Source organism: Zootoca vivipara, chromosome 1 (genome assembly GCF_963506605.1).
Source record: "Zootoca vivipara chromosome 1, rZooViv1.1, whole genome shotgun sequence".
In the NCBI taxonomy this organism is placed as follows: Eukaryota; Metazoa; Chordata; class Lepidosauria; order Squamata; family Lacertidae; genus Zootoca; species Zootoca vivipara.
This window is the reverse complement of record NC_083276.1, coordinates 88,664,925-88,685,585: the sequence shown is the minus strand read 5'-3', so window position 1 is coordinate 88,685,585 and position 20,661 is coordinate 88,664,925. Positions and strand designations below refer to the sequence as shown.

The following is a 20,661-nucleotide window of genomic DNA, read 5'->3' as shown; positions in this document are numbered from 1 at the left end:
CAGTGGGATGATAATCAATGAGAGACAACATTTTTTCCCCACCTGGAATCACTGATCCAAAAGAGAGGGGGAAAGGAGGGGGAACTCAGTCTGACACTTCATCCTTTCCTACATAATAGCAAAACGGTTCTGACAGTTGTCAGAAATGAATCAAGCAATCAAACAGAAACTTGGCTCCAATAACTGCCTCGGTTTCCAGCTCAGGAACTGACTTTCACAGGTGCTGTGGTTTGGTTGCAATGAATGGCTTGATGTGCTTTCCTGTATTTTCACGGGCAGATTATCAACACATGGGGGGGAAATACATGGTAACCCTGCTTCCAGCCAGTAGATCGGCATTCATTCGTTCCCCTCATTCATTTCCAAATCTCATCTTGTGCTAAAGGCACCCCCTCCCTCTATCTCTGTGTAGAAAGAGCCTCATCAGCGGTATCCTTCCCCCCCCCTCTTTATTGCAATAAATAAAGAAACAGAATGCAATGCGGTGTGGAAAAAGAACGAAATATTAAAATAGATAAATAGAGGGGGGAGATGTTTTTCTTTCCCGCACCTTTCATCTTCTAAGATCTCCCTTCTCCTTCCTTTGCAGACAGGGCCCCTTTCCTTCGTTCCATCCCCACCTTCATTTGGGTGCTATTCTTCTCCCCCCCCCCCCCGCGCCGTCGTGGCTGATACACTAGCTAGCCCTAACTAAGAGTGAGTGAGAGAGAGAGATGCTCTGGGCAGCCAAGTTCCCCTGTAACTCCGACGCTTATCATCAGGGCTTGATAATAGTAATGAGAAAGGATCCTCCCTAGCAGGCGGGAGGTGTGACGGGGAGGAGGAGGCTGAGCAGGAGGTGGAGTGAGCGCGCACGGCTCCTCGCGCCTATAAGGAGCTGTTCAGCTCCAGGCTGGCTGAATCCCTATCGCAGCTCCTGGAGGTGGATTTCAGGACCTGCCTTATGAGTGCCTTTTGGCATTGAGGCGCAGTTGCTTTCTCTCTCTCTCTCTGGACCTGCTGCTGCTGCTGCTTTCGAGAAGATCTGGGTAAGGAGGGGCAGAGGTGCCTTTCGCATTCTCCCTCTCCGGCGTCTTCCAAAAGGGTGCCTGGATGCCGGATGGAGTAAGGGAGCCAAGGCACAGCAGCCACTCTCTGAAATTGGAGATTACGGAGGCAGAGACGGCACGAGAAAATGGATCCTATCCCCCAACTCTTCCGCGTTTTGACTTTGCTGCTGCTCAGCTTCTGGCATCTTGGATTAGCGGCTACCAACTGTAAGTATCAAAGGAAGCCCTGTATCTCGCAGCCACCCGGTGCTTACACAACATTTGACGGGGAGGTATGGAGCGGGGGGGGGCATGCTCTTTGGAGTAGGAGGGAGAGAGAGAGAGAGAGAGAGAGAGAGAGAGAGAGAGAGAGAGAGAGAGAGAGAGAGAGAGAGAGAGAGAGAGAGAGAGAGAGAGAGAGAGAGAGAGAGAGAGCGCAAGGTGCGTTGCTCCCGCGTCTAAAGTTCGCTTAAGTGCATTCCCTGCAAATCGGCCTCTCTGTATCACAGAGGAACTAAGGTGATGGGGGCCTTCCATCCTTAAATGGCAGGAAATCTGCGCATCCTTTCCCCTCTGCAATAGATATATGTGCCTCGGGCTTCTTTTCTAAAAAGTGCCTCCCCTACCTCCCCCTGCTACTTGCATTTTGAACTGTTGTTTATTTATACTCCTGCGTTAAGATTTCATATTTCATGCGGCTGATGATATCAAGGAAATGCCTTTAGTCACCTCGGTTGCCTTCTCCTGCTGAGTGTTTAACGATTCATAACTACACGCCCCTGCTTGCCAAACTAGATCGCGCCCCTCTTTATTCTGTGTAATCCTATCTTCATGGAACGACCTCTGCAACCCTTACTGGAATCCTTTTGGGTTTCGTTTGTTTTGGGTTGGTTTTTTTTTTAGGTAGGGCATGGAAGCAATATCTGAACCACACTAACTGCATCTTGCTGCTTCACCTATCAGTCCTGGTGTCTATTTTCCCCACTCCAGGGCAGATTAACTATATTTTGGAATGTAGAAAGCCAGATCTTGACACAGCGTGGCATTTAGACTTAGGAAGCCCATGTGACTGAATGAGTCCATAACATGAAGGGGTTGGTGTGGATTTTCAAAGGAAGAAAGAAAAACAACAGTGGTGCAAATCTGATGATAGGACTAAGATGTTGGTGTTTTTTATACCTTTTCACTTTTAAGAGCCGTTGTGCATACAGTTTGTCTCCTTGTGTCTTCCACTTGACAAGAAATCCCCATAACATCTGTCCTTCCCATGCACCCCCCTCATCTTAAGTGTTGTGGGGGTATTGAGCCCCTTTTGCTATTGCACAGGGCATTACCAGACAATTATTGTGATAAGATGTTCTGTGAAGTGCAGTGTCACTGCAAAAGGGAGAAACAGGGAGGCAAGCATGGATATGTACCTTTCTTTGGATTCAGCCTTGGCGCTTTTGCCGTGATGATCCTTTAGCATGACTGTGGATAGCTAACCATGCAATTAGCATGCTGAGTCCCATTGAGCTACATGGGCATCAGTCCCCTGGAAGTCCGCTGAGAATTGTAGCCCAAGAGTGTCATAGATTCCAATGTTTTGCTTTAGAAGACGAAGGGAACAGGAGGGATGAAGGGATACCAGTGGCAGTGTTTAAAATTCAGGATTTAAATGGAATTGTTCAGAAAACACTGCTAGATATGAATTAGTTTGTGCAAGTGCTTCTGTGCCAGGGAAAGTGACAGAGGTCATATCTGTCCATTGAAGTAGCTGAGGATCCAAATTGTACTCCAGGAATTACTCTAGAGTATGAAACCTGTTTTTAAAGAGATGCATTTTGCTAGACTTTTTTAAAAAATGTTGCTTAGCTATGTGTTGTTCCCTGGGTGCAATTTATAGGAGTTTAAAATGGTGGGGATATATTTAAAACAAATGACATTCTCCATGCAGTGATGGGAGAGAACTAGCTGTTTCTCAAGTTCTAATGGGCTTGTGAACACTAGAGGTCACTCTTGCCTTTTTGATTCCATGCCTTAAAAGCTGGGGGGGGGGGCATTAAAAGAAGGATATTTCACACATCTACACAAGTGAAGTAATAGAAGGCTTTAAATGAAGAGGAAAAGGCAAATGCAGTAAGCATTGTGAATTGGTATCAGCCTTCCCAGTGGGTGTGCCTTCAGGTTTGATTTTAATAAATATAAAAAACGAAGCAGGGTGTACAGTAAAGTTTTTCCTTGCTCCAAAGCAACTTCGGTTAATATGGTTTGATAATGTTCAGGAATGCCAGAAGAAAGTGGAGTTAAGGAAGCAGACTTGCTATTACCATGCTGGTAATAAAGTTAATCCGCAACTTTTAAAAGGATACTCTGCTTTAATGAGTTTTACTATTTCACGGGTGACACTTTTAATTTCCCAGTGCCAATGAACATTCTCATTGAACACACAAACTTCTCCCTATATATTTGGGGCTCAGTCTTTATAAAGCACAATAATTGACCATTTTACTACACTGTACAGTTTTTACATACTCACTGAGCAATGAATTAGACTGGATGTTCTTTCCCAGGAGCTCAGTTAAAGATTCTTCCATGAAGCACCAAGAGTTGCATGTTTCTTCTGTTTCCTAATGGTTTGAGAGCATGAACAAATGCTGCAATGAAATTCACTTTAGCCCGTAGGAAAAGTTTTCACTGTTCAGTAAGACAGGCCTTGGCATGTTGGTCAAAACCCAGAACTGAAATCAGACAGCTATAGCCAATGCAAATCACTTTTGAAAATTATTTCCTTTAAAATATCTGAATCACCACCCTTTGTAAGTTTTCTTCAGACGTTAACATCATTGGTGATACTTCCCTGCCCCCAGTATTTAGGAATATGTACAAGATTAGATCCAGAACTGCCATTCTGCAAATGGAGAGAATCTTTCATTTTTACCAAATAGAATCTGTTCCAATGGAGGTTCCCACTAAATGAAGGTGGGAGTATGGCACTGTCTCACTGTTCTTAAAGGTTCCCAACCCTCTGGAGCGGATTTTGAATGGCACTGGAGGCTGAAAGGGCAATGAAGGATTTGTGAAAATTGCCTTTCCATCCACCAAGAGGGTAATTACTTCAGTGGAACTTTGATCAGAGGAAATTTGGACTCAACCCAGTAATTACAGCACTGCTAATTTTTCTTGGGGTTTAGCTTAACGGTTATGCAAAACATTAAGTTAGGAGTGGATGACACTGACTTGGTGGCTTTACAACAAATGCTATGCATGTTTGCTTGGTGGTAAGTTTCATTGTGTTCACTGGAGCTTGCCCATGAGCGCAACCACAAATGATGTGGCTGTAATTCTAGTTTCAGCAGTGCCACAGGAAGAGGACACAGCCCACAAAGAAAGATGCCAAATTATCTAGAGCTGATCTTTTAATGCACAAATTACCAGTTGTGGTAAGAGTGTGAATTTGTGCCCAGCAAATCTGAGATGCTTTAAAGCTTCACTTCAGCAATTGATGGAAACACTAGTCAGCTCCAAATGGATAGCAGCAATTTCCATGGAACTAAAAACTCCCCTTCCATGAATGCAGTATACATCCCAATACTATAATAAATGATAACATCCATATCAAAACTGCCATCAATTCATCATCAATCATACTAGTTTATAGTAGCAATCAATTAGAACAGACCAGTTTCCCAAAGTGGTCAAGTTCTCTTGCTGGAGAAACTGAACTCTAGTTAGTGTAGAAACAGAGAATCACAGGATTGAAAGGATCAGAAGGAGGTCACTCAGATCTACCCTTTGTACTAAGGCAGGATTTACCAGACTCCTACTAGATTAGCCCCATGTCAATCCAGATCATAATGTACCCTAGGCAAGGTGTTTGAAACCAGAGGTTCTTGCAGAATAAGGAATAGCTTTAACAAAATCTCTGGTGATTCCTTCCTTTTCTCTGATGTATTTCTGCATGGCTGACATTCAGCGTAAGATTACTATTTTTTCTTATTTCTTGTTAGCGCATGGCAATATTCCCACACTCTTTGTATTTTCGTAATTGAATCATGAAAGTGTGCCTGTGGTTATTTTCTTGATGAGGATATACAAGATTGCTAAGAAAACATCTCAAGAAATATTGTAATTCCAGCTACAAGACTTGAGGTCAGGGCCAATGGATATTCTTACAGACATTAAAGTTACTTCATTCTAATATAGTTCCAGAAATACCTCAAGGCTGGTTTCATCACAACACTTTATTAGATTAAATAACTACAGTAGCAATGAAATTCCTCCCCAGGATACTAATTACTGGGAAATAGATACAACACACACACACAGAGAGAGACACACACACGTAATTGCAATATCATATATGCAATGAACAGCATTTTAATCCAAGTGAATAGAAAGGTAAGCTTGCAAGAAGAAACCCTGGGAAAGTTCTCTGACTTTTTGTCCTCATTCAGTGCTTTTCACAGTTGCCATTATACACACATGCTCCTCTTTTAGTATTTAGACTATCCTGTGATTATTGGGGGGGGGTGGTTTTTAAATGAACAACGATGTTTGTGTATGTTTATTTACACATACACACATGCATGCACACAATGGGTTGTATCCAACTAAATCAATAGACTTACTTTAGTCATCTCCATTGAATTCAGTGGGTTTACTCAAAGTATGACTTACCTAGATATATTCCATAGTTGATTTTGTACACTCTTGGGTATCTCTGCCTATTCTGAACAAATTAAAATTACAAATGAGAGGAGGAAATCTCAGGCTCCATAGGATAGTAAAATAACAGTGAGTGACCAAACTGTCAGAGGCAGTGGAAGACAGGAGTGCCTGGCGTGCTCTGGTCCATGGGATCACAAAGAGTCAGATATTATAATAATAATAATTTATTATTTATACCCCACCCATCTGGCATGTTTCCCCAGCCACTCTGGGCGGCTTCCAACCAAATATTAAAAACAATAAAGCATCAAACATTAAAAAATTCCCTAAACAGGGCTCCCTTCAGTTGTCTTCTAAAAGTAAAATAGTTGCTTATTGCCTTGACATCTGCTGGGAGGGCGTTCCACAGGGTGGGTGCCACTACCGAGAAGGCCCTCAGTCTGGTTCCCTGTAACCTCACTTCTCGCAATGAGGGAACCACCAGGAGGCCCTCAGTGCTGGATCTCAGTGTCCGGGCTGAATGATGGGGGTGGAGACATGACTAAACGACTAAAGAACAAAATGTGAGCAGAAACCAGGGGGCAGGATTCAACTGAGTTGAATCTTCCTCTGCCATGTCCCCTAACTCTGCTCTGGAGAGTCAGCAGAACTTCCAGAACAGGTTTAACTGCCATATGGAAGCAAGAGAGGGAATTATAATGTCAAAATAGAGGATAATTTGGGAGGGGCTGTATATTGCAGAAACTGCTAGGATTGTATGTCAGGGCACATGATGCAGGAGGAGGAAATAATTGGTCCATACAGAACTATAGATTCCCTTCCTCTTACTGTGGCTCTGTTGTTCCCTGGACACAGTAGAGTAGACTGGGGAAGATTTCAAACTATTAACTTTTATTGGATCAAAGGGTCATATCTGATACTACAGTATATCTGACAGTGAGGAACACTGCTGAAATGATAACAGACAGATCCAGGAACCAGCTCAGTTGACATTTTTCTGTTTATGAAAATTTAGCCTCATTTTCTTCAAAAGATCTCAACATTGATATTCCATTTTAACTGGAATGATAATCTGCTTGTGACACCTTGTATCATGTTTCCTAAATTGCACAGTTATTATGTATTGATCTCACAGTTTTGGCCATAAATTAAGGAGATATCCAAGTAGGAGGCAAATAGGTTTAGTGTATTAAAAACAATCCAGCATTCTCTCTGCCATTAAAGTGATGGCAGCAGTAACTTCTCTGAGGAGAAAGTCTTTTACAACTATCAGTGTGCTTAGGAGTTCTCTTTTTGAACAAAATAGTTTTTTTAGCTTTGGTTTAGGTTTATTTCATTTGTACTTTGTCTCCAACTAAGGAAGTCCTGAAGTGATTTACAATAAAAATAAAAATACAATAATAGAATCATTAGACATGATTAAAAGCAGATTTCACAATGCAATCGTATCACTGGTGCTGCCAAAATGCTTTGGAAAACAGAATGCCTTTGCCTGGTGCCAACAAATGCCTTTGCCTGGTGCCAACATGATGACAAGGTTGGTGATGGGCAGGCCTCCCTGGGGAGAGCATTCCATAAATTGTTGGGTGGGAGGGGCTACTACTGAAAAGGCCCATTTTCTTGCTGCCCCCTTTTGGACCTTTCAAAAAGGTAGCATGCAGAGAAGGGCTTCTAATGATGAAATCAGGGTCCAGGGGAAAGTTGTTCCTTTAGCTATAGGAGTTCTGAGCTGCATAAGGCTTTAAAGGTTAAAACCAGCATTTTGAATTGGGTACAGGAGAAGCCAGTACTTTTCAGACCTTAACAGCTTTTTGTTCATGCCTTATTGTTCCAATTAGCAGTCTATGCAAGCTTTCATGATTCCTGGATGTCTAATGGACACCAGTTTAGTACTTGAACAAGACATTTTGCTTTCTGAGATAAAAAATGAGAGAGCATCCCTTGTACAAAGCTGATCAGACTTGCAGCTGCATCTTACTTTAAAACTAGCAATGAGATTGCCTAACAGTAGGGCTGGCCATGCACCAATTGTCTTCACTTGTGGTCGCATCACCTTAAATCTGCCTGCACACACACACACACACACACACACACACACACACACACACACCAGACTTCACAAATCCCAATTCAAAATGTATTTCCTTCCTAACCATTGACCAGTTGTGATTCCAAAGTGCGCACACTGGATCTGATCTACAGACCAATGTGGGGATCTGGGCAGGGGTTGACTCTGGAATCCATGCATTGCTGGATCCCTGCTCTCTTAAAGATTTGCACGAGCTGGTCTGTGTGGTGCCTGTCTGTCTTCCTCAACAAGTGATTTCAGCTGACTGCCTGTCTAGGATGTTTCTGTCACCACATGGATTGAAATGGACATTGCAATTCCCACTGGGAGCATTGAGACTTGATGACATTTTACATATTTTTACATTCAATTCCCCCTAAGACTCTAAAAGAGAATTGAGTCTACAGTATGTCATCACTGCCTGTTGCTTCCAGTGGAACTTACTTGCTCAGGGCTCTCAATGTGCTCCCTAGCCACTCTTAGGTGACTGAAATTCCATTTTTAAAAAGTGGAATGATAGTCTATCACATGCATCAGCATTATAGATGCATTCAATAGAATATGGCCTAAAGTGACTGTGGCTTGATCGTTATGGCATTTGAGCAATTCATATTTCTATATAACAACTAAATTTCACAAGATCCAGGAGATTCAGGAGGCTAATGTTTTTCTCTATATTTAAAAGCAACTGCAGAGTACCACAAATGAGCCACTGCAACAACACTGGAGACTGGGTTTTAACCCCAGAGATGTCCCAAGATTAGACTTGTATCTGTAATTATAGCACCGAGAAGTAGTGCTTCTGTGGATCTTTCCAATTTGACTTGTTATTTGGGACTAAATGAGATCTGTTAAAGACAAAGGTCTATTGCTTCCCATTTAGTGTTAGTGGCACCCGCCCTGTGGAACGCCCTCCCATCAGATGTCAAAGGGATAAACAACTATCTGACATTTAGAAGACATCTGAAGGCAGCCCTGTTTAGGGAAGGTTTTAAGGACTGGTGTTTAAATGTATTTTTAATCTTTGTTGGAAGCCGACCAGAGTGGCTGGGGAAACCCAGCCAGATGGGAGAGGTACAAATAATAAATTATTATTATTATAATATTATTATTATATTTAGTAATCTAAAGATAGCTATAATGCCTTTCCCTTTTCTCAGGCATGGCATTTGTAGTCTTAGCAGGGTGGATTAAGACTGCCAAATTGTAGGGAAATACACCCAAATGTTTTTGTGCAAGGCACATTCATTTGTTTTTAAGCAAAGGAATTTTCTGCCGTAAGCAAAAACAATTTGCAAGCATGGTGCCCCTTTCTGAGAGGACAAAGCCTGCCAAGTTTCAGAATGAGAGCTGTATTAGTTCTCCTACAAGGGCAGACATTTAACATGTTTGGGTGCAGATAGTAGGAATCATTGGGACCGAGTGTTGAGAAAAGAGCATGGATCCTCAGGAAAGAATGGGGTGAGGAAAATCTCACCTTAATCAAGGATCCTGTTACCCCAAGAGTTATTGATCCCCTCATCTGTCATTTTGCCATGCTACTATTACTGTAAATGTGCCTAAAAATGTAACTCTAGCTTGTGGGTTTACATCCATGGACAACAGCAGCGAGAAAACAATGCCTTTATCATGTTGGAATTGGTGGTCACCCTCGTAATACATTTTTTGCTTATTTAATATAAATTGTTTTTGTTTCTCTGATACTTCTCTCAAACTGGAACTTACTTTGAAATATTGTTTTAGGCAAACTCAACACCCCCTCTAGTGGGTATGGATGTACATATGGTGTTATGGAAGTGTGTTATCTGTTCATAGCATAAAGCCCCTCAGAGGAAAACGAAGTTCTCCGTTGTGTTTTCCCTTCTCTAGATTGTTTTGTTTTTTGACACTTTTGACACTTCTTGGTTGTAATCGGAGAAAAGTTCAGCCATCCTTCTTCATAAACAAGGAATCCAGAATGGAAACTTCTGTTTCCAAGTAAGCACTGATGTATGCGAAGCTTTTTCTTTCTTTCTAACGAGAGCAATCTACCCACCCACTCTCCAGTGTTTAAGGAGCAGTAGTTTGTGATTTGTTATGATTGTTGTCATCATAAAAATAAAATAGATCTGTGCACAGATGTGATGCCCATTTACTTAAGCATTGATGCCGTGGGAAGAAGATATTTTACAGAAGAGGTACCCAGCATGATGCCCTCCAATTCCCATTAGACTCAGAAAATATTGGTCAATGGGCAGGGATGGTGGGGGTCCAGCCACATCTGGAGCAGTATGTTGACTACCCCTAGTTTAGAGCTGATATTTTTTAAAAAGTTGAGCAGAGAACAGAACATCTCGGGAATCTTAGAAAGCATAATCCTGGGAAGCATTGTTATAATTCATACTATTCTCTTCATAGGGTAAATTTTTTCTGGCCATAGTCCAGTGTACTGTCAAACACAGTACAATCTCAATGAAATGAGTGTGGGGTTTAAGCATGCATACCCTGGGATGCGGGTGGCACTGTGATGTAAACCACAGAGCCTAGGGCTTGCCAATCAGAAGGTCGGCGGTACGAATCCCCGCAACGGGGTGAGCTCCCGTTGCTTGGTCCCTGCTCCTGCCAACCTAGCAGTTCGAAAGCATGTCAAAGTGCAAGTAGATATATAGGTACCGCTACAGCGGGAAGGTAAACGGCGTTTCTGTGTACTGCTCTGGTTCACCAGAAGTGGCTTAGTCATGCTGGCCACATGACCCGGAAGCTGTACGCCGGCTCCCTCGACTAATAAAGCGAGATGAGTGCCGCAACCCCAGAGGAGTCTGCGACTGACCCTAATGGTCAGGGGTCCCTTTACTTTTACCTTTACCATTGCCCTAGAATATGACCAATCTGTTTCCACATTTTGGTTCATGGGAGAGCAAATATGATATATGAAGAATAAATGTATGTAAGCTCGTTTTATTATCCCATGAATAGCCTGGTGAGATCCCCTTAGTGTAACACTGTAATGTCTGAAAACAAACATAATTTTTGAAAGTAACATGTAAAGTATTTTCCCCCCTTGATGTAGCTCTAGTAATATGTGAAAGTTCCTAAATTATTTATATAGGAAAACAATGATGGCTTTGCAAAAAAAAAAAAAAGCATCCAGGCTGAGTTTGGTAGACTGAGAAACAATAGATTTGACTTCCTTCCTCCCAGGTCGAGGGGAAGTGACCTATTTAAGCTTGGAAGGACAGTTTCCTCTATATGGCATTGACTCATTTGTGTGTAAACTGGACTTAAGCACCTTGGTTATATGAGGTTGGTTATTCTACAACATGCCCTATTTTGGCCAATAGGCTTAGGGGAGCAGATTCCCACTAAAAAAGTGGCCGCGCCATGAATTATTCCTTCTGTGTTTTCCCAGCATTCTGCACCCGGCCCCACCCCATGAGCAGTATGGGCTTTGCCAGTTACTACTTGTGAATGAGTAGACCTTTTTTTCAGTGCACACAGTCTGACTTCTGATTGTACCTTTTATCTCATTTACTTCAGTGCTCTTAATTTGATTGACTGTGGTAGTTTACTTTTTATTTGGCTGTTTTGGTTCAATGAGTGCAGGCAGCTAAGTAGTTTGGAGCATAGGCAGCTCTGAGGACAGGGGGACACTTCACCAATCACCTCCTATTGCTGATCAGTTTGGGGGGGAAGAGATTCTAAGTTTCATTCTCTAGGGACTTAAAATGTGCCACCTCCTGGGAGTTGAACAGTGGGGGGGAGCAACATCAGTTGGGTCACACCCTCATGGCTGGCTTTTATGGAAAGGTGGTATCCAGTCATTTCAGCTTGGGTGCTGGAATTGATCGTCATTTGCAGAAGGCTGTAGATTTTTTTACCTGCACCACTTGTGTGAGATTGGTGCAATTTCTTCCCAATTCTTAATAAAATAAATACAACTATTTACCAATTCCTCTCTTGTCAAGCCTTTGCTCCAGTTGTGGGACAATGAGTATGCACATCTGAGTGTTCATCAGCAGCTACTTCTAGGGTTAATTTGGGGGCAGTTTTGATTCTGGACCAATTTTGTAATGCACTCTTTTTAAGATGCTTCTTGTTATCTTCTGAGCAAACAAACCATTTTCTGAACTTTTCATCTGGCCTTTTCACAACATAAATAAGAAGCCCCAGTGGGGTTTATCCCCATATAATTAAACGCTGCTTTCCCAGTTAAATCTCAGAGGCCCTGGCTGTTAAAGAAGGGAGCATCATCACAGTGATCAACATGTCTATCTAGTATCTGAGAAACAGGCAGATTTCTGTATATACAGTGCTTGGGAGATGCCACTGATAATTAATTCCCTTGTATTAATTTTATCTATGCCTTTTCTAATTGCCCTGTGCAGATTCTTATGGGCCGGTCTTGCCATCTGCTCAGTAGTTCAGTAGAATTGATTGAGTTTTAAATGATGACAACAGGGCAATATAGAATCCAGAGAAAGAAGTGGGTGCCAAAATACTGCTGTATTTTATTTTTAACAATCCTAGCTGTTATGCAGTTTAAAAAGAATAAGCACCAGGATCGGAGGAGCCTGATAACAAAATTGCCATGACAGACAGATGTTCAGTAGGTGTTTCAATATTTACTCTTTTAAAAAAAGGCAATTTATTAGAAGTGAGTGGAATGCCTGAAATCATTTAGGAGCTGCTTCTTATTTTTCTGCTTCTGCCTTTTATTTCTTTATATTTTCACCAGGAATATGGCAATGTTCTCTTTCACTCAAGTGCATTATCTAAATACAGTGGAACCTCGGTTTATGAACACCTCGGTTTATGAATTTTCGGTTTATGAACGCCGTGGACCCATCTGGAACGGATTAATTCATTTTCCATTACTTTCAATGGGAAAGTTCGCTTTAGTTTATGAACGCTTCAATTTATGAACAGACTTCCGGAACCAATTACACCCATGTGTTCATAAACCGAGGTACCACTGTAAGATTATTATACCTGTACACATTAAATGGCAAATCAAGGCTAGGAATACCATTTTACCAGCCTTTAGTGGAATGATCCTACCAACAGTGTGGCCTTCGGAATACTCTGACACAGTGATCCCCCAAAGGGCAAACAGTGGGGATTAGTGCAAGTGGATGAGTAAAAGAGGGAGAAAGAAACACCTATCAAACAAAAAGTAGTCTCTCACTCAGCCTTGCTTTTTAGTCTTTTTAGGCAAGCTAAGCAGCTCTAGAGACGCAGGTGGCGCTGTGGGTTAAACCACAGAGCCTAGGGCTTGCCAATCAGAAGGTCGGCGGTTCAAATCCCTGTGACGGGGTGAGCTCCCGTTGCTTGGTCCCAGATCCTGCCAACTTAGCAGTTCGAAAGCACGTCAAAGTGCAAGTAGAATAATAGGTGTTTCCGTGCGCTGCTCTGGTTCACCAGAAGCGGCTTTGTCATGCTGGCTCCCTCGGCCAATAACGCGAGATGAGCGCCGCAACCCCAGAGTCGGTCACGACTGGACCTAATGGTCAGGGGTCCCTTTACCCTTTACCTTTAAGCAGCACCATCATTGTCACATTGCACAGCAGAACAGAAAGTAGCAAGTGACTTAGGCCAGTCATTCCCCCACCACCGCCCAGAATCATGGTTCAAAAAGAAGAAACACATTACAAGTTTTTAGATCATTTATGATCTTAGGGGTAGAACTTACACTATGTTTGCTGTAGGCTTGCCACCATAGCTGCCAAGTTTTCCCTTTTCTCGCGAGGAAGCCTATTCAGCATAAGGGAAAATCCCTTAAAAAAAGGGATAACTTGGCAGCTATGCTTGCCACCCCAACAGACATTGCTGGGGGTGTCTGCATTCACCCCAACTGTAATGTTTAGAGGTGGGCCACCATCACATTCTAAATCTGTACTCTTCTGCCAATGTTCTCAAGGAGTGTAAAGCTGGAATGTTGATATTCTTAGAATGGATGGGACTGTTCCTCATTCTCACATACAGGAGGTGACACAGGTGATTTATTCAGAGATGTGATTTTTTCCACGCTCCTGTGGCACCTCAGACATAATATTAGCATGATAGGAACGTTCTTGCACACACTTCCCCCCACCTGCTTCTTTGCAAATGCTTCTGGTTGCGCTTCAAAATAAACCGCAGTTGCCCCATGATATCACAACTCAGGGAACTATGGTTTCTTCTAAATATGGTTTGTTAACACAAGCCAGGGTAAAACTGTGTGTTGATATCCTGTTTTGTTAATAACTAACAATAATAAAACAGCACAGCTTCTAAACCCAGGAATCTTATCTGTTCTAGAAATGTTGCAAACAGAGAGAAAATAGTTTGCAGCAGAAAGTGGAGGTAGGGAGTAACCTTAGAAGAAAATGTCATTGTCAGGGTATTTTCCCATTCTATGCTCTAAAGTACATCAAATACATTTTAAATCTTCTGCCTAAATATTGTGTGGTTTTTTTCTGTGTGTGTGTGTGTTTGTGTGTGTGTACACACATGCACACACATACAGGTTATTCAAGGAAAAAGACTTTGCTATACAGATTGGTTCAAACTTAAAAGCAAATTATTTTAAATGAAAGAAGTTATAATGGCAATTGAAGACAGGTGGCTATAGCATATCCCAATTTGGAAACTAACTTGCAGAGATAAATTCTGAAGGAAGTTGCAGGTGAACCCAAGGATCCATTTAAGGACATATAAAAAGCCAATATAATTAACCATTTAAGAGCCTTATTCAGCTTTCCTCTGGACCTTTTACCTGCATTCTGCAGATCGGGGAAGAGAGAATACGTTTAACAATTTGCACAAGGTCATCTCAATGGTCAATGGTTGGTGAAAAGCCAGCTCCATCCCTAATTTATTTAAAGATCCCTGCATTATCAACAGGAGTGCACTAATTAACTCAATTAGGTTCTGCACCCTGTGGCTCTTTTGAGTGGTCTCAGAGACCCAGAGCACTCACATGTTTATCCAAAGTCACTCTCTAACAGAAGCAGTGCTCATTAAATAACTCCACCTCATACAGAGTTCCAGATATTGTATCCTGTAAGTGTGAATATATCCAGACTTTTCAGAATGGTTTTGGGACAACTCATACAACCACTACAGAACCTTTCTCCATCCATGAAGATGACTGCTTTGCCACCTGTGCAGTGCCACCTGAATATGAAAATAACCCCAGAAGACCAAATCAGAAATTATGTCAAAACAGCATCCCCCCCTTGCAGCCATTTTCTCCAGTTGCCACTGTTGCACTATTGCCCTGTTTTTGATTCACTGAAAGGCCACTAATGTGAATATTTTTATAGTTCTTTTTTATTTCATCATAGTTTTAATTCCTTACCCCTTCGGTTATGATTCGTGGGTTCCCATTTAATTATATTTTGATTTTAGATGTGATTTCGAAATGTATTTTAAACTGATCATTTGATTTTGTGTTTTTAATGTATTATATATTTGGAGTTAGCTGCCCTGAGCCTGGTCTCTGCTGGGGAGGGTGGGGTACAAATTATTATTATTATTATTATTATTATTATTATTATTATTATTATTCTCTCCTGCTGTTGCTTCCTAGCAGGTGATAATTTCTAGGATACGCCAGAGATGGAAATTTCATGTGGCTAATCATCATAGATAGGATTATCTTCCATGAATATTTCAAATCCCCCATTAAAGCTGCCTAATTTAAATGGGGTGGAGAGGCTCCATTGCCTTTACCTCTTGGTGATGGTCTCCCTTACTTACTGGTTTTAGAAGAGGGCATTCATTGACTAAATGTGAAGAGGGAGAGTCAGTGTTTGGGGGCTATGGATTTCATGAAGGTCATGCCCCCCTCATCTTTCCTGCCATAATCTGAGCAACACTTCTGGCTCTTGCAGTACAGCATATTTCCAAGAGGAAAAAAGAGGTGGGGAAAGAGTAATCCTATATAAAGAGAATCAAATTAAGCTCCACCTTTAATGGAAAAAAATCCCTTCATTCTTGGTGTAAAAAAAATATACGGCTACATTCCATTTACTCCAAACTGGTACTATGTTGCTTTGTATAAATAGTACAATTGGGCTACTCCAGCAAAATAAATTATTCTGTCAAAAAATGAAAGTATTCCTGTGACCAGAAAAAGGGGCTGAATTTGCAAAGAGTCTCTTTTATTGTTGTTGGTTTTTTTTTGCTTTTGGGAGTTATGAATAATTCATTCTGCTCTACTAGCCTGGAAAAAACAAACAAACAAACAAGCAAAACCTGTGTGCACATAAAAACTCATTAGAAAAGTTAATCCCACAAATGGCTGAATACAGAGAAAATCGGCTTTTTTCATTGGTGGCTTCTTTTTTTCTAGTCAGATTTGCTCCAATCTGCCCTTAATGTGATTTTGCTAGTGGGGGTACAATTTAAGTCAAACAGCTGAAGGAGGGGCAGACAATAAATGAAGCTCTCAATATTTAACAGAGGGCAAATCACAATCTTTTACACAGGGAGGCAAGCAAAGGAGAAATTGCACTTTTACATGTTGCTACCAGAGGGGTTGAGGTAAAAAGTTGAGGCAAATGTTCATTGTGGCTTCCAATAACATTACTGAACTTTTCCAGTGGAACAAGAAGTATTATTTGTATTCGCCTAATTAGGACATGAAGGCGAAATCACATGTGCCAATGTACTCAGATGTCTTTCCAACCTGAGAATTGTCCCAACTCAAACCTGGCTGCAGAATTGTTAAAACCTGACGCATTCAGTCAGGGAAAGTATAAATGTACCATTTTCAATCCTGGAAGAAGCTTCAGACATTTAATACTGCATGGTAGAGGATGTTCAAGAGGTGGAGTTTTAAAGAAAGAAAGCCCCCACAGCGGCTCAGACCCACCTCGTGAGGTGACTTCAGCATAGTTGGGTTGTGATTTTGGTTGTATATATTGTAGTGAATTTGTTATTTGTTTTAGTTAAGGGACCAGCTTGTTTCAGATTCTATATCTGGGTCAGTGCTGCTGATCTCTTGACTAATATACGGTAAGTGGATCTATATAAAGATTAAGGGCGCAGGTGGCACTGTGGGTTAAACCACTGAGCCTAGGGCTTGCTGATCAGAAGGTCGGCGGTTTGAATCCTTGCGACGGGGTGAGCTCCCGTTGCTCAGTCCCAGCTCCTGCCAACCTAGCAGTTCGAAAGCACGTCAAAGTGCAAGTAGATAAATAGGGGGGTAAATGGAGTTTCCGTGTGCTGCTCTGGTTCACCAGAAGCAGCTTTGTCATGCTGGCCACATGACCCGGAAGCTATACGTCGGCTCCCTCGGCCAATAATGCGAGATGAGAGCACAACCCCAGAGTCGGTCACGACTGGACCTAATGGTCAGGGGTCCCTTTACCTTTACCTTCATATAAAGATTACAGTGGTACTTCTAGTTATGAATTTAATTCGTTCTGGAGGTCCGTTCTTAATCTGAAACTGTTCTTAACTAGAGGCGTGCTTTCACTAATGGGGCCTCTTGCTGCAACTTGCGCCACTGGCACACAATTTCCATTCTCATCCTGGGGCAAAGTTCTCAATTCACATGGGCAAATGTAGTGGAGTTTGTAACCTGAGGTGTTTGTAACTCGAGGTACCACTGTAGTTGGAAACTGGTGGTTTTCAGTTAGCTTCCGTTGTCATGTAATTGAGCACAAAGGAGGGGAAAAACATTAACAAAACATATTCCTATGTAGTTTTAAAGTAAATTATATATGATAATACAGGCTATTTATATAAACTATTCTCAAAGTGAGCAGCTAGTGGATGGTACCATTCCCCCATGGCTTCCCAGAGGAAATCTGCAGATCAGCAGAAATACTGGTTTGGATTGCAATACACCCTTGAACACCCAGACTTATCAGTTCACATTTGCAAAAGGCCCAGAAACCTTAATAGACAAGTGACAGAACAGGTCCGTTTGCTGTCAATCACAGTCCATCACTTCAAAAAGAGCCTGCAGTTAAAAATAACAATATGGAGCAGGGAAGAAACCATTGGTGTTTAAATGGGGAACTCAAGACTGCTGGATTTATTTGAACAGAGGGTGGGGGGAGGCTAGAGACCAGTGAATGGAAAATGGTGGGAGGGGGGAGAGTTAGCAAAGGAGAGTGCCGCTTAATCTTTAAACTTCCTGTCCTCGTTCATCCAATTGAAATACAGGTTTCTAACCATGGTGGTTTGGGGTGTGGCAACCCATTCATTTATAGTGCCTTTACTTTAACTTTTTTATATTTAATCAGACCAAAAAGCTACTGAAAACAACTTCGATGGAAAACAAATGTATCTATGTACCGGTATGTATGTATTCTGAGGTTTGTGTCCCATTTTTCTAGTTCTAATGCATGATGCAGTGTGGCTTATAAAAAGTTAAAGCCACAATGCCATATAAAATGGTTAAAAAAAACAGTGAAAATGCATTAAGAATACAACAAAGGCGGGTACTTCATGTAAAGCACAACCTTTACATAAAACAGCAGAGGCTTAGCAGGAAAAATCCTGCTGAGATAAAAATAAATAAATGCATTTGCCAATGAGTTCATATAATACTATGTTAACTAGAAGAAATCAGAACCACCTACTGGCTTCTGACACTTTAAGTTATGCTGCAAATTGCAACTGTAAAGATTAAAGCTTCCATCATAAGCATCTCATTTCCCACTGATTTCAATGGGGCTTATTCCCAAGTACATGGGTTTAGGATTGCAGCCTATGATTTTTCAAGAAGATTAAGATGTAAAGAAGGGGGGGCATGATTCCCCATATATATTTTCCCATTGAACATATAGGATTAACATAATATGTGGAAACAGTTGGCAGAACAGAATGACTGTAAAATGGCAGACACTTGCAGGGGTAGCTCACCTGGGAAATCCTGGGGAAAGTAGTTTCTCCTCTAGATCACCCATTTGTTTAGGATTCATCCCGATTTGTTTGCATGAAGCTTGTGTGGAGGTTAGACTATACACGGTCTATACTAAGCATCCATTGTGTTTTTATTGATAGGGAGGTGACATAACAATGAGTACCCATCCTAATTTGCCCTATGACGTTCTGATAATAGTTAGTTCATCCTACACTTCTTGGTGCATTTCCCTGTTACTTTCCCAACTGCAGAAGCCTGTTTTTAGTAAATGTGGATTTGTTGCACTAGTGTGACAGAACAGAGTAACAGCATTATGTGTAAAGGATGCCTACATCTGTGCAGAGAGCACAAAATACAGGAAGTCATTCCTTTGCCCAAGTATCTGTTATCGCCTCTTATACTAAACAAACAAACAAACAGAAACCCATAAAGCAAGTTACAGGTAGGTAGCCGTGTTGGTCTGGGTCGAAGTAAAATAAAAAAATTCCTTCAGTAGCACCTTAAAGACCAACTAAGTTTTTATTTTGGTATGAGCTTTCGTGTGCATGCACGAAAGGTTCTGAAGAAGTGTGCATGCACACGAAAGCTCATACCAAAATAAAAACTGAGTTGGTCTTTAAGGTGCTACTGAAGGAATTTTTTTATTTTACCATAAAGCAAGGTCACACAGTGATATGTGAAATATCTTGGATGGGGTGTTTGATTCTATCAATAAACGAGTACATAATGGAAACTGTTAGCTCTTGCTATTATCTTACATAAGATATTCACTGCCAAAAAACATTTCATTAAGGTACTTTGGGTAAAGGACCCACCCCTGTGATTGTCAAAGGTAGGCACAATGGGGATCTTATATCTCTGGCTGCTTTTGCAGCATGGTTAGTAATAATGAGGCTCCTTTCAGATTCTTTTAATGATTCATCTGAGATGGATCTCTGCCTCTTGACTTTCAGTTCTGGAGGATGACTGACTATAGGCAAAAACATCTGTGTCACACTCTACCTTGATGAAAGATCCCCTTCGGAGACTGATCTGCCATCTAAAGAGCAAACATCTATGTGCTTGTAATGGGCTTAAGGAAAGACACAGGAAACACTACTCATGCATAATTCTGAAATGAAATAAGCTTATCAAGGGTTATCCTGGAATTCTTCTTTAACTAGACCAGAAGCCACATGCATACATGCAAAGCAAGGTAGAAGCAGAAGAAAATCCTCAAAAGTGAAGTGAGGATTGGATCAAATATATACTGTACTTTTATGGCATTTAATGTTGCCTTTCTTACTGAAGGCACTCGAGGCTATGCACAACATTAAACACCAACAATACAATTTTAATGAATAGTAAACTGATCAAAATTGAATGCCACCAAATATTAAGCACAAATCAAAAGTGAAGCCCTGCAATAAACCCCAGTGCTAACAGTCCCTTTATCTTCCTGAACAGCACTTTACTGGATGGAGTAGTGTTTGCAGCAGCAGACAGCAGCTTTACCATCAAATTGTTGCTTCTATAACCTCTGTTTCATTCAAACCTAATGAGTACTCATTGATGTGAGTTAGGCATTTGAATGAACTGAACATACAGATATGGTTCTCAAGTTGTGAGTCTCTATATCTCCATTTTACTGTGGTTGTGGAGGAGGGCATGGAAATCTGCAACATAGTCACTTTCAGCCACATAAATGCTATAATCCTATACACACTTACTTGGGTATACTGTACTGTATAAAGATAAAGGGACCCTTGACCATTAGGTCCAGTCGTGACTGACTCTGGGGTTGCACGCTCATCTCGCATTATTGGCCGAGGGAGCCGGCGTTTAGCTTCCAGGTCATGTGGCCAGCATGACAAAGCCGCTTCTGGCAAACCAGAGCAGCACATGGAAACGCCGTTTACCTTCCCGCTATTTATCTACTTGCACTTTGAGGTGCTTTTGAACTGCTAGGTTGGCAGGAGCAGGGACCGAGCAACGGGAGCTCACCGCGTCACGGGGATTCGAACCGCTGACCTTCTGATTGGCAAGCCCTAGGCTCTGTGGTTTAACCCACAGCGCCACCTGGGTCCCTTCAGGGT

General features: G+C 41.6%; 1 protein-coding gene across 1 annotated transcript in view; it reads left to right on the top strand.

Moving 5' to 3' along the window:
• The first annotated feature begins 903 nt into the window (after positions 1-903).
• Positions 904-20,661, top strand: part of CNTNAP5 (contactin associated protein family member 5) — a 302,130-nt gene continuing 282,372 nt past the window's right edge. Inside the window, exon 1 of the mRNA XM_035128546.2 lies at positions 904-1,256. Within this exon, the coding sequence (XP_034984437.2) occupies positions 1,175-1,256 (82 nt within the window). The 5' untranslated portion in view covers positions 904-1,174. The remainder of the gene's footprint in view (positions 1,257-20,661) is intronic.